This window comes from Ochotona princeps, chromosome 16 (genome assembly GCF_030435755.1).
Source record: "Ochotona princeps isolate mOchPri1 chromosome 16, mOchPri1.hap1, whole genome shotgun sequence".
Classification (NCBI taxonomy): domain Eukaryota; kingdom Metazoa; phylum Chordata; class Mammalia; order Lagomorpha; family Ochotonidae; genus Ochotona; species Ochotona princeps.
The window spans coordinates 4,534,391-4,547,564 of record NC_080847.1 but is presented as its reverse complement, the minus strand read 5'-3'; the positions used below and the strand labels follow the sequence as shown (position 1 = coordinate 4,547,564).

Sequence of the window (13,174 nt, the reverse complement as noted above, 5' to 3'; positions counted from 1 at the left end):
CTCATGTCTTTGGAGACAGGTTTGACTCAGCTCCAGGGCAGGAAAAATAGCCAAGAGCCTGGAGTGCCTTGTGCCAGAGAAGTAAGATGGGCTCAAGCACACTGGCTGCCTGAGAGGACCCTGGCACCAGCCTGAGAGGAGTCCAGTGACCCAACTGCAAGAAAATAAGTAATGCTGACATTTTGTCATAATCGTGAGCATCATGTGTCTACGAACGAGTCAATTAGTGTGTGGATGATGAATAAATCACTAAATGAAGGAGAGGAGACAAGTTTTATAGAACTTCAATTGTTGTATGTAGAAGAAAAAGACTAGGAAAGCATCGTTGGAATAGCACGGTAGTAATTACTACATGCGAGATCCACCAGTGGACACTAAAATTAGTGGACAAAGTTTCAGGAGAAAAAGGACATTTGCCTACTCTCAGATTAGCTCCTCTGGTATATTCCCTGATTACACAGGGCAAAATAATACTTTTATAGTAGAGAAACTCCAGCAGATACCGGCCAAGCCCTCCTGTCAGCAGGAGGCGATGAGATGTGCAGAAAAGGGTGATGTTCCTGCCATGGCGCACAGCCTCAGTGTATTCCAGGAAATGAAACAGGTGCTGGCATTGTGGTTTATGGGCAAAGCTACCTCCTCAATGCCAGTATCCCACATGGGCATCAGTTCAGGTCTCAGCTGCTCCACTTCCCAGCTACCTTCCTGGTAATGACCTAGGGGAGCGGGTGGGATGGCCCAAGTGTTTGGGTCCCTGCCACCCCTGTGGGAAGTCCAGAAGAAGCCCTGGCTCTTGGCTTTGGCCTTGCCCAGCCCTAGCTGTGCCACCATCTGGAAAGTGAACCAGCAGATTGAAGATTTTCTGTCTTTTGTTGTCTCTTTTTGCATCTCTGTAAGTCTACCTTTCAAATAAATAGTCTTAAAAAAAAGAAAAAATAGAAGAAGAAATAAAACAAACTCAAATTGAAGAATGTTGTACATAACCATTGACCAGAACCTTTCAAAGTGTTGAGGTCGTGAAAGACAAGACCCTCTGGGTGCCATTTATTTGCTACTTGGTGAATGAAGGGTGTACAGGCATTTTATATAGTTTTTTTTTTTAAAGATTTATTTATTTTATTACAAAGTCAGATATACAGAGAGGAGGAGAGACAGAGGAAGATCTTCTGTCCGATGTTTCACTCCCCAAGTGAGCCACAACTGCCGGTGCTGCGCCGATCCGAAGCTGGGAACCAGGAACCTCTTCCGGGGTCTCCCACGCAGGTGCAGTGTCCCAATGCACTATGCCGTCCTCAACTGCTTTCCCAGGCCACAGGCAGGGAGCTGGATGGGAAGTGGAGCTGCCGGGATTAGAACCGGCGTCCATATGGGATCCCGGCACGTTCAAGGTGAGGACTTTAGCAGCTAGGCCACGCCGCCGGGCCCCATTTTATATAGTCTTAAAAAATACACACAAAAAACCTTCTTTATGTCTGAACTTGATTCAAAGTGACTGTTAGAAACCGCATACTCCTGGTAGCAGAGGCTCCGTTGCTCTCAGGGTAGAGTCATGTCCTGTGTGTGATGCACAGGTCCTCAGGGCTGGCTTCCTCTACCCCCACACACACATGCAGCTTTGCCTCCTGCTGTTTGGCCTTGCCACAGCCTTGCATCTCATGCCTGGAATGGAAGGACCGCCCTCCCACTGTGTGCCTGTGAGCACCTGCTTGTCATGTTCATGGTGACCATTTGGTCTCCTGTAGGCGGTGGCCGTCCCTCAGCCTTTTGCCATGTGTCACAGCATGGAGCAGTTCATAGAACACCTCCTGACTCTGGTTGCTGGGTTTCTGATGATGAGGTTGAGGCTGTGTGTGTGTCACAGCGTCCTGTCAGGTGGCCCCTGTTCTGTCCCTGCACAGTGCTGTTCAGTTTGGACACATGGTTACAGAAGCATCCTCTAGATTTAATACACTATTTTACTCTTTGGGTATTAATAAGGAATTTATAGAGTGAAAATTTGAGATGATGAACAGTCCATTTCTCATCAACTGGCATTCATTAATTTAATCACCTATTTATATCTATATTCCATGTTAGACTCTGAAAGTTTAGACTTGAGCAGGTGGGTGGTACAAGTTAGTGAAAACTGGGAGAGGAGGAAGGGAATGGGGTATTCATGGAGCGTTATAGAAACTTCATGTAGTGAGGCGTGATGCTAGAGGCTTGCCATGGGTGACTTAAACTCCTGGAAATGAGCTGTAACATTTCATTTTGCTAGTATTAACTCTACCGTACACTGAAAGGTAAGATTCAAAGATGAGCTTATTTTAGCACTCCAAAAAAATTGAAATTCATTCTTAGTTTTCTTGTAATATGGTTTCCACAGACTTTTCTGGAGGCGTGTGTTTAGAAATGGTGGTTGTTGGTTCCTCATGAGTGAGGGCTATGGCTGGGTGAGCTCTGCCTTCAGAATCCATGCTTCAGTCTTGACCTTGTGCTTGGGCCAGTGCTGCAGCTGGTACTGCAAAGCAGGGCAGTGTATCCTTTAGTGCCACTTTCAGTGGTTTGGCTGGACTTTGTGTGTTTCATTTCTGCCCTGTGGTCGCAGGTCTCCCACGCCGGGGTGTGTTGCCTTTCCCTCTTGCTATGCCCCAGATGTGTGTACAAGTTTCCTTGGGTGCTCCTGTTTAAGTGGTGACTCAGTTACAAACTATGTTCTTTTCAGAAAACATAATCTTTAAGAGAAAGTTCTCCTTTGCTTAATCCCGGGGATGCTCAGAGGTGCACAATTGCTGTTCTCATATTTCCTCCAGATACTGATGGAATTGGGCATGGTTCCGCAAAGCAGAGCTAAATATACAAGGCTGTATTTCATCTTCAAAGTGGTTGATGTGACATCGAGAGGACAATGGAGCACATTTTTGTGAGTGCTCATGTGTTGCTTGGTCAAGGGAAGGGTGGTGTTCGGAAAGGAACTGGCGAGGCAACAAGGAGTTGTTTGTGCACCCAGTGCTTTGAAGGTGGGTCTGCTCACCCTCGTTCCTGTGTTGGGGCTGCTGGGGAGTAAGCCTTAGTTTCCCTAAAAGCTGTCCTAGACCTTGTGTTTTTCCGTTACATTGGGGCTGTTCATTTTCCCAGGAGAGGCAGTGGTAAATGGTGGGTATAGAGTGGTGAAGCCGCAGGAGGCAGAGTTCAAGTAGGCTTATTCACAATCCATAAACCTATACCCGGCCTCAGAGTCCAATTCCTATTTGGGCCTCAGCCCAGAGATTATTGCGATGTGAGTATTGATTAGCTTTGGAAGCTAGTTGAACATTGGCACATTCAATCCTTGCATTTCTGACTTTGTGTCACACCGTGGGTTGATGTTTGAGAAGGAAGCATCGCCTTGTGACCAGTGAGATGTGTAGGAAGTGAGTGACCAGTGAGTGACCAGTGAGATGTTCAGTGATACCGTTTCTTTCTTCATTTTATTTGAGTGGCAGGAAAAAAATTTCTCGTCCACTGGTTCACTTCTCGGATACCCTCAACAGCTGAATTATTGTCACGAGCCAGGAACTCAGTTTCCATCTCCCCTCCAGAGTGGCAAGAGCCCAACTGCTTAAGCTATCACCCACTGCCTCCTGGGATGGGCATTGGTAGGTCAGAACCAGGAGCCATGCAGGCTCTCAAAACCAGGCACGCTGATATGCAATATAGGTATCCCACGTAGTATGTTTATTATTTTTTTCTTTAGATTTGTCTATTTCTTTGAAAGAGTTACAGAAAGAGGAGGAGAGATGAAAGGGAGAGAAAGCTCCCATCTTGTTCCTTCCCTAGGTGGCTGCAGTAGCCAGGGCGGGCCAAGCCAGCGCCAGGAGCTTAATCCCAGTCTCCCACATGAGCAGCAGGGGTCAGAGTACTTAGACCATCCTCTGCTGCTTTTCCAGATGTATTAGCAGGGAGCAGGCTTGGAAGCGGAACAGCCAGGAAGTGACCTAGTTCATGTATGGGATGCCAGCCACACAGGCAGCAGCTTTACCTGCCTAGCCACTGCACTGGTCCCCACTCAGTGCCTCTAGCACTGTACTGAGTACCCACTCCATGATGTCATTGCAGAGCAGTCATGAGATCCTTTGATTTCAGTCAAATGCAAATAGTACGTGACATTTGCAGGGTTCAAATTCATAGGTTCCCTATCCTGGCAGTGTTCCTTATCAGCTCAATAAATATTTGTCAAGTGCTCATTTGGTATCAGACTTAATAGGTGAGGGAGTGGAACCAGAAAAAAAAAGTTAAGTTCCTGTTTTCATGGATCTTGACATTCAGCAAACATGATTTATTAGCTAGTGATAGGTTCCATGAAGAAAGTTAAAGCAGGGAAATGGAGCAAGGCTTTGCCTTAAGCTGGGTCACTGGGCTGCGCTGTGGATCTCTGTTATTGTAGCAGAGCCCTTTGTCCCATAAAGAAGTAACCTGTGGGAAGATGGGATAAACTAGAGAACTTTATACATGTACAGTCTTAGACTTGACCGAATTGGTCTGGGTTGGATGGCATCTGGAAATCTGCTTAAAATCCATTCCATGGATGAGTCATTTCCAGGCTCTGTGTAAGAGGAAAACATCTTTCTGGTGAGTAAGTAGAAACCTTAACCTCTCTGGGTACAAAGAATTGGAGGCCGAGAGATGTGAATGGAAGGAAGGCAGATGAGATTAAATAAAGGAATAGTGCGGAGTCCCACTCCTGCGGCAGTGCGGCTCTAGGGTAGCAAGAGCAACAAGGAGCGCAGGGCCCATTCCCGTTTTCCATGTGTTGCAGGTGCACCAGTGCGGGCTGGTGCAGCCCCTGGCAGGTCACAGTCCATCCCTGCCCTGTCTTGGTGTTTCTTGGCCTTCCTCAGTACTCCCTGACCTGGCTTTGTTATGCGGGAAGAACATGTTGATGCTCCATTAGCTTGTGGCACTTCATGGTGCTGTGAAGAGAGGAGTTTGCTGCAGGTCCCGGGCACCCAGCACAATTCCAGTGCATCTGCCCCAAACTACGGTCACGGGGTGGGCATCTGTGTAGGTGCTTTTCTTCCAGACATATGGAAATCTGGATGATAGGAACTATGAGCTAGGCAGGGTACTGCTCTGCCCACAAAGCTGTGCCAGGAGAGGACTGTGTGGAGATCTTAACTCTAAACTCATCTTTCAGGAAATTGAATTGGGACCAAGAAGATCCTTAAAAATATTTTTAAAAACAAACAAAAACAAGTGTTTTTTTTTTTAATATTTGTTCTTTTTTTTTTTAAAGATTTATTCATTTTTTTTTTATTACAGCCAGATATACACAGAGGAGGAGAGACAGAGAGGAAGGTCCTCCATCTGATGATTCACTCCCCAAGTGAGCCGCAACGGGCTGGTGCGCGCCGATCCGAAGCCGGGAACCTGGAACCTCTTCCGGGTCTCCCACACGGGTGCAGGGTCCCAATGCATTGGGCCATCCTCAACTGCCCTCCCAGGCCACAAGCAGGGAGCTGGATGGGAAGTGGAGCTGCCGGGATTAGAACCGTCGCCCATATGGGATCCCGGGGCCTCCAAGGCGAGGACTTTAGCAGCTAGGCCACGCCGCCGGGCCCTAAATATTTGTTCTTAATGGAAAGGCAGATATACAGAGAAGAGAGACAGAGAGAAAGATCCGTCTGATGGTTCACTCCAACATGACCACAATCACTGGAGCTGAGCCGATCTGAAGCCAGGAGCTTCTTCTGGGTCTCCCACGTGGGTGTAGGATCCCAAAGCTTTGGGCCATCATCTACTACTTTCGCAAGCCACAAGCAGGGAGCTTGAAGGGAAGCGGAGCAGCTGGGACATTAACCAGCACCCACATGGGATCCCAGTGTATGCAAGACGAGGGCTTCAGCCACTACGCTATCACGCCAGGCTATAAACAAAAAAGTCTTCTTTTTATAACCACTTTAGGCTTATGACAAAACTGAGCAGAAGGTTCAGAAATTTTTCTCCTACCTGTGACCCCACCCATGCACAGCCCCCTGCTTGATCAGAGTGTGCGTGTTGGGATGACAGTGCTGTCACCCGGAGACCTCCATATAGGTGAGCGTCTCTTAGAGTTGGACATCATGGCTGTGAGCTAATGGATGATGGCATGTATTGATCGCTGTCGTACCCTATACAGATGTTTCACTACCCAGAAATCTTGTAACCTAAAGATCCATTTTGATGTGCCCTTTAGGAGCTCATGAAGTCAAAAAGGAATGGTAGGGGACATGTGTAAACACCACCGCGCTGGGCCTTCGTCTGCTTACGGGGACAGTGACAGGACTAGCCCAAACTCCTCACCACGCACCCTAAGAGTCTGGGCTTGACTGCTACACAACTGCAAGGGCTGTGTCATATTCATGAGTTAGCCCAGCTTCTCTCCGCAACTTGACTTCTTGGACATAACTGGGCTTGCAACCTATTGGAGGACATTGCCTTGCTTCTATTGGTGACCAGTTTTGCATCAGAGGGGAGGAAAAGTCACTTAGGTTTACTCTCTGTCATTGTCCCATCAACCCCATATAGAAATGTGTCTAAAATGATTCTTGGAAGAAGAGGACCAGCCTGGCTTCTCTGGGCAGTTGTTGTGGTATCTGGATGTACTGACCAGCGTCAGGCTGGGCATACCCTTCACATCACTTTGGTTGTATTATGGTTCCTAAAAAGTTACAGATCACGTTCATGAATGTGAAACTAGCTTCATTAGCATGGCAACCAGCAGCATTTTCTTTTAAGACTTTTTTTTTCAATTGTCAGTGTTGTTAGGAGCCCAGGAAGGGAAGAGGCCTGGGGTCGCCTGTGTACTGTCTTCCATTTATGAATGAGAAGGACTAAGAGAGAGGGTCTTGTCCTGGGACACGGACCATCCAGGAGGAGTGTACCAGGGACAGACAGCCCATTCTGTAGTGCTCCCACTTATTTCTGGGTGGTATTCAAGGGGAGATTCTCCAAGTGGTATTTTAAGACTGCTGCATTGTCTAAGCCAGCTCTGTAAAGTGACATCACCTAAGAGGTCAAGTGAATTGTGGCTTCCAGCAGGTCTGTGGAGAACTCGGTGGCTTCCTGGGGTGGGGGAGCAGCACCAAGAGCGGCTGACTTGTAGCCAGCTCCACAGTGTGGGTGCTCGGTTGCCAGCCCCTTCTCTTAGCTGTTGTGTTGTTATTCATTGGCTTATTCAGTACAGAGGTAGAAGCATTGTGCAAGCTGAGAAAATGCTAGATTAAAGGAAAATTCGTGGAGAAAATGGAGCTAAAGAAGGGAGGACAATTCATTAGTAAAAACTAGAACAATTAGAGTATACTGAAGGAAAGAAATGGGAAACAGAAGGTAGAGTGTGAGAGAGTTAAACTGTGGGTTTGGAGAAACTGAAGACAAAGGGAGAGTGCAGCAAGTGCGCAGGCTACTGCTGCTTCCCACGGAAGGAGGGAGGCGGCGGCTGGAGATGACGCCACGAAGCTCGCCATTGGAAGTGCGTGTGAGTGGCTCCATGGTCAAAAGGACTGGAACCTGCTCTCCCACGCTCCCTGCTCTTGGCAGGCAGATGGTTGTCGCTGCAGACTGGTGGGGTCTGCATACTGTCACCCACCATGGGGTTTTGAGCACAGCCCCAGGGAGTGTGAATTAGAAACTCAACAATTGGACAGTGCAGTTGGTGTCTGTTATAAATCACTGGGGCCTGAATTTTTAAATGTCTTTTTAAATTTTCATTTTTCTAGTAATTGATGTTAACACATTTTACAAAATATTCAGCAAGAATGTATTAGAAACACAAAACCAGATTTAAGAAGCCTTGTTTAACCCCTTGCTGCTCCTCCCCAGAGCATGTTGCAGGCCCCCACATCAAGACAGGCTTGTTTGGCAGAATCTCCCACTGATTTGGGTGAGCTCAAGTTTGGGAAGCACTGACCATTGGTCCTTTCAGTTTGGGTGCTCCCACCATAGATTAACTGGAAAGAGAAGTCTTTCAGATGATGGCACTTGAAATACTCAAATGCTATTGTCAATTTGAAAAAAATTATTTTGGAGTCACTGTTACTTTCTTCACTTTGTTTTCTGTGTTCCAAAAGTGTCTTCCTCGTTGTCTTCATTATAGTATCATAGAAGTCTGAATACCAATAATGGGTTTAAGGGTTATTGCTACTTGGATCCCAATATTTGAAGAGGTACTTTTGTTAGGGAGTTAGGTGATTAAGTGACACATATCTACACCATCCCAAGATTTAGCAGAGCTGCCTTTCAGCTGCGTGTTACAAAGTAACTGTAAAATTCACTTCAATATATGTGTTTAGAAACCTTAAATTTTCTTGAAAAAGAGTACCAGTGATATCTTTTCATCTTAGCTAAGAAACAAGTTTTTTAACAAGGCGCATAAAACTGTTGATAATGAAAAAAATATTCTTCAGCTGTTTTTCATCTTTTGTAGTGTATATTTTTAAAAATCAGGCCCAGCGCAGTAGCCTAGTGGCTAAATTCCTCACCTTGCATGCACTGGGATCCCATATGGGCGCCGGTTCTAATTCTGGCAGCCCCACTTCCCATCATACTCCCTGCTCATGGCCTGGGAAAGCAGTCGAGGACAGCCCAAAGCCTTGAGACCCTGCACCTGTGTGGAAGACCTGGAGGAAGTTCCTGGCTCCTGGCTTCGGATCAGCTCAGCTCCGGCTGTTGTAGCCACTTGGGGAGTGAACCATCGAACAAAAGATCTTTCTGTCTCTCCTCCTCTCTGTATATCTGACTTTTCAATAAAATTAAAAAATAAATCTTTTTTTTAAAAGCCTACCAAAGAATTGATACCAAGAATGTTTAAAGAATTCCTGTGTCTGTACAGGGCAGCTAATTAGAATGAGCAAGAGACATCGCCCAAGCAGGTGTTTCACGGCACAGAGGAAGAAATGAGCAGCAGAGCCCTGCAAAGCTGGCACCTGGGCATGGAGGCAAACGCAGAACTTGGGGTGGGAGGACGATGAGCGTTTATAGATCCATGTGCAATTGTAAGAGGTGGTGAACTGCTCCCACTTCTGCCAGGGGTGTGCCCAAGGGGGATGCTTGACCACTGTAGCAAAACAGATGCGTACGATTACAGTCCAGCAACACTGCCGGCTCGGCTCGTAGTACCAGGCACTTGGAAGCAACCCAGAGGCTGACAATGGTGAAATGTCATCCAGCAGAAAGAACAAAAGACCCAGGACAACACGTACGCCTCGATAAAATTGCAAACGGCTTGAAATGTAGATAAGTCTGATAATAAAGAAGCAGCAGGGAGCAATTGATCATCAAGAATGAAGAGGATACTTCTATCAGGCAGAGAGCAGGCTGTTGTCAGGGTCTGAGCTTTGGTTTGGGGTGGCAGATCTGTGTGTCATTACATTACTAAAAAGAATGAGATCATTAACGGCATAAATCGGCTTTCAGGACTGGGATTCCCAAGGAAAAATGAAGATTCATGCCTGTAGGGATCTGAGTCCTTTGTTCTTTAAGAAGGACCAATGTTTTTAGGTGAAAGTTATAAAAAATATGTTGATTTAACTAAAACTGAATTTTCTAGGTGTGGCTTCACATGCTGATAAGTGTCGTATTCTTTGTAGAGTATTTAGTGTGTAAGTATTTGCAGCTGTTTTTGTGTTTTCATAGAAATTTTACATTTTTCTCCCTTTCTTAGGACAAAGTTAAACTATAATCCTCCAAAAGATGATGGATCAACTTATAAGATTGAACTTGAAGGGATATCGGTAATGGTTATGAGAGAGATCCTGGACTACATCTTCAGTGGGCAGGTACGATGAGTCAGAGGGAAGACCTAAGCAGAGGCTTCTTAAGCTCAGGCTGAGGGTCATCCATTATTCGGCCAAGGGACACTGTCATCTTCACCCTCTGTCATTGTGTGCTTCCACTCCTGGCCCCTCCTGGTCACGACACCCCATGTGTGTTCTTCTAGGGCTCAGCTCCTGAAAGAGCAGCAGACAAAGCAACATCCCAGACCCCAATCCAAGTGTGTGTTTTTGCCACTCTGAACCGCACCTGCCGGTGTGAGAGGTGAGAACACAGGATGCTGTGCTGCTTTTTGGGTTTTTGTTTTTGAATCTTGAATCTAAACTTGCCCTGTGCCCACCTTGCGGGGAGCTTGGCCTGTGTCTGTGGCTTCCTGGGTACTGGAGCTTATTTTGTAGAAAAGATGAGTCCCTTAGGTTTGATTCCTGTGAAAGGGGAGTCACGCAAGCATCCCTTACTCTAATTGTGGCTCTGTGGTCCTGCTGCCGTAGAGGCACCTGCCTGCGTCTTTGCCCCACCCCCCCACGTTTCCCTTTACTCCCTGCACCCCATTGTATGTCTGCAGACTGAGGAAGTTTCTTTCTGTTCCTTTGTCCTCCGTCCACCCCCCACCCCTATTTGGTGATGGACAGTGTACACGAAGGCCTGCGGAGAAGCAGGAGGTGTGAGCTGGTGCTGACTGATGGAGGAGGAGGTCCGTGGACATGATCCACAGCCATGTGGCATCGCATTCTTTCTTCCTTCTTGGAACTTACCCGCAGCCTCCGGCATCCTTTTTCATCACTGCTGCCTTACTTTCCCCTCCTGGAAGGACTGTCTCTCCTCTGTATTTTCTGGGTGTACTTCTTGCTCTCTCTGAACATGCTTCTCCTGTCCCAAGTTAAATGCAGTGACTCTCATCCTTTTCAACGTGTCTGATTTGGTTTCACGGTGTTGCCCCTACCTTATCTTTTCTATAAGCTCAAGGTGGTGGTGGTTTCTGTAACTGCTCAAAAGATGAGGGGATTTAAATAGTTTGGGGCCTGCTCTTACAACGCTGGATCTCTTGTGTGTCTTCCAAGAGCCAGGCTCGAGAGCAACCTCTTGGCTCACCTGCGGAGATGGCCCAGCAGTCGGCAGAGCCTGTCACACCAGGCTGGGTCTCAGAGCTGGAAGCCTCATTTACAGTTGCTTTGTGATTGGTTTCCGATTTAAGTGTAATGCCTTAGTTGTAGCTTAAACTCTTGCAGTGGCAGTTGTTTTTGCACGTCTGTGTTTGAATAGTCTGCTATAATGAGACTCAATGAACAGATCATGTGCGTGACAATGTCCCACTTGCACAGCTCTCCGGTTGTTTTACCTAGTTCCTGAGACAGTTGACAGCTGTGTGCATCTAGTTGTTGTTTAATCTGTCATACTCCACGTGTGAAATGTGGTAAAATGTTTCTGCTCTGTCTGGCTCCGCTCCTCTCTTGCTGAGCGGCAGTGGAAGATCTAGCCTCGGGGAGTCGGCTGTGACTGGGCGGTATTTCAGAACCTGTTTCTTTACACCACCTGTGCTGCACAGAAAGCCATAAACAAGCCAAGGAGCAAGTGCAAGCCAAGCACTGAGGGAGCTGGAGGGAAAGCAGACATTCCTGATGAAGGGGAAAGCGTTGGACCAAGCTGCTGTGGACACCACAGCATGGGGCTTCCAGGGTGTCCTGTAGGAGCCCCGTTCTGTTTGCCTTTGCACTTGGCAGACCTGCTGAGTGCCCTCAGCGTACTGCAGAAGGCAGCTCTTCCCATCTCCTGGGTGTGGCAGCATCCAGAGTTTTCTCCAAGTTGTGCAGGTCAAATTCTCCCTAAAACATGACAGTTGTGCAAAGCTAACCAAGCTTCTGTTTACTTGCATTGGTAGAAGCTTCCTTGGTGCCCTCACACTGCTCAAAAAGTGCTAAGTGAAATCTACATGAAATTGCCAATATTTGATGATTTTCAACCTACAAAAATATAAATTTCTTATGGTTCAGCCTGAAAGATCAGTGTTTCTGTTACAGATCTGTGCATGTCACTATAAAATGACTATGATCTTCTTCCAGATCAGGCTAAATGAAGACACGATCCAGGACGTCGTCCAGGCTGCCGACCTGCTGCTGCTGACGGACCTCAAGACCCTGTGCTGTGAGTTCTTGGAAGGCTGCATTGCTGCCGAGAACTGCATCGGGATCCGGGATTTTGCGCTGCATTACTGCCTGCATCACGTCCACTACCTGGCCACAGAATACCTGGAGACGCATTTCCGAGATGTCAGCAGCACCGAAGAATTCCTCGAACTGAGTCCTCAGAAGCTCAAAGAAGTGATTTCTCTTGAGAAGTTGAACGTTGGCAATGAAAAATATGTATTTGAAGCTGTCATCCGGTGGATAGCCCACGACACAGAAATCAGAAAGGTACATGTGGTTTCTAACTTGATCTGGTATTTATTTGTAATCTAGCCTTACGGTGCTTTGGTGGTTCTTCCTCGCTCAGAAAGACTTACAGAGTTGTGACCTGAATGCCTTCCCATCTGTCATTAAAATATTTAGTTTTTCAGACCAGACTGTTAGAACCTGTGTAATTCCAAGTCTGTCAGTGGGAATGTTGACACGTGGAAGGAGCATGTTATCCTGTGTACATTGCCTTCACTGGAGAAGTAATTTGGAGCAGAAGTGGAGGTTATAGAAAGGTGGCATCCCACCCTCGCTGTCAGCACCCTGCCCCCCTGGGACTCTGGCCCTGGCAGGAGGGCAGCGCAAGGAGCGCTGGGGTGGTCTCTACCTGGAGTGAGACAGCAGGAGGGCGCCAGAGTTGGTGTGAGGAGGGACTTGAGGGTGACCCAATCTTAGAGAAAGACAGACTGAGGAAATGTCGGCCTACAGTCTCCAACTGGGACTCCTGTTGGGTGGGGAACGGGGTCACGGTGCTTGTGTCTTATCCTTCCCAATGAGAGCCTTCAGTTGCCGTTCCCACAGTGAGGGAAAATGCGTCAGGTCAGTTGTGGAGTGGATTCCAAATTGGCCACGCACTAAAGGTTTCGGTGGCTCTCTAGTATGTTCTGAATTCTGTAAGCCTTTGAGGACGCCCATTTGGAGGCTGTGTTAGAGGGAACACTTGGTTCTTTTTCCTGTTTGTGGGCCCAGCGAGAGAAGGGACTGGAAGCGTCCAGCTTGCTGCCACTCACCAGGCCCACCCTCAGCAGCCCGCTGCTGGTTTGCTCTTCCCCTCTGCTTGCCTGAAGGTGTGGGGATACTTGAGGACACTGGTTGCTAGGGGAACGAGGCAGTGCTTTGTGCTTTGGCCGATCTGGACTTTATGCCTAGGACTGTTGGCTTTTATTCCTGGCTGTAGAAGAGCATACCTTACAGTGACCTGGAGGAACACCAAGGAAGCTTTCCCGAATATGTCA

At 47.4% G+C, this 13,174-nt stretch overlaps 2 protein-coding genes across 3 annotated transcripts in view; one reads left to right on the top strand and one right to left on the bottom strand.

The window, feature by feature from the left end:
- Window positions 1–13,174, bottom strand: part of CMC2 (C-X9-C motif containing 2) — a 331,627-nt gene that overhangs the window by 224,995 nt on the left and 93,458 nt on the right. The window lies entirely within an intron of this gene.
- The window catches only part of GAN (gigaxonin), a 44,942-nt gene that overhangs the window by 16,599 nt on the left and 15,169 nt on the right, over window positions 1–13,174 (top strand). The window contains exons 2-3 of one of the 2 annotated variants that reach the window (XM_004584053.3): window positions 9,659–9,773; window positions 11,829–12,179. In XM_004584053.3, coding sequence (XP_004584110.2) covers window positions 9,659–9,773; window positions 11,829–12,179 — 466 coding nt within the window. The remainder of the gene's footprint in view (window positions 1–9,658; window positions 9,774–11,828; window positions 12,180–13,174) is intronic. The other variant, XM_058674171.1, reaches the window with a different exon arrangement.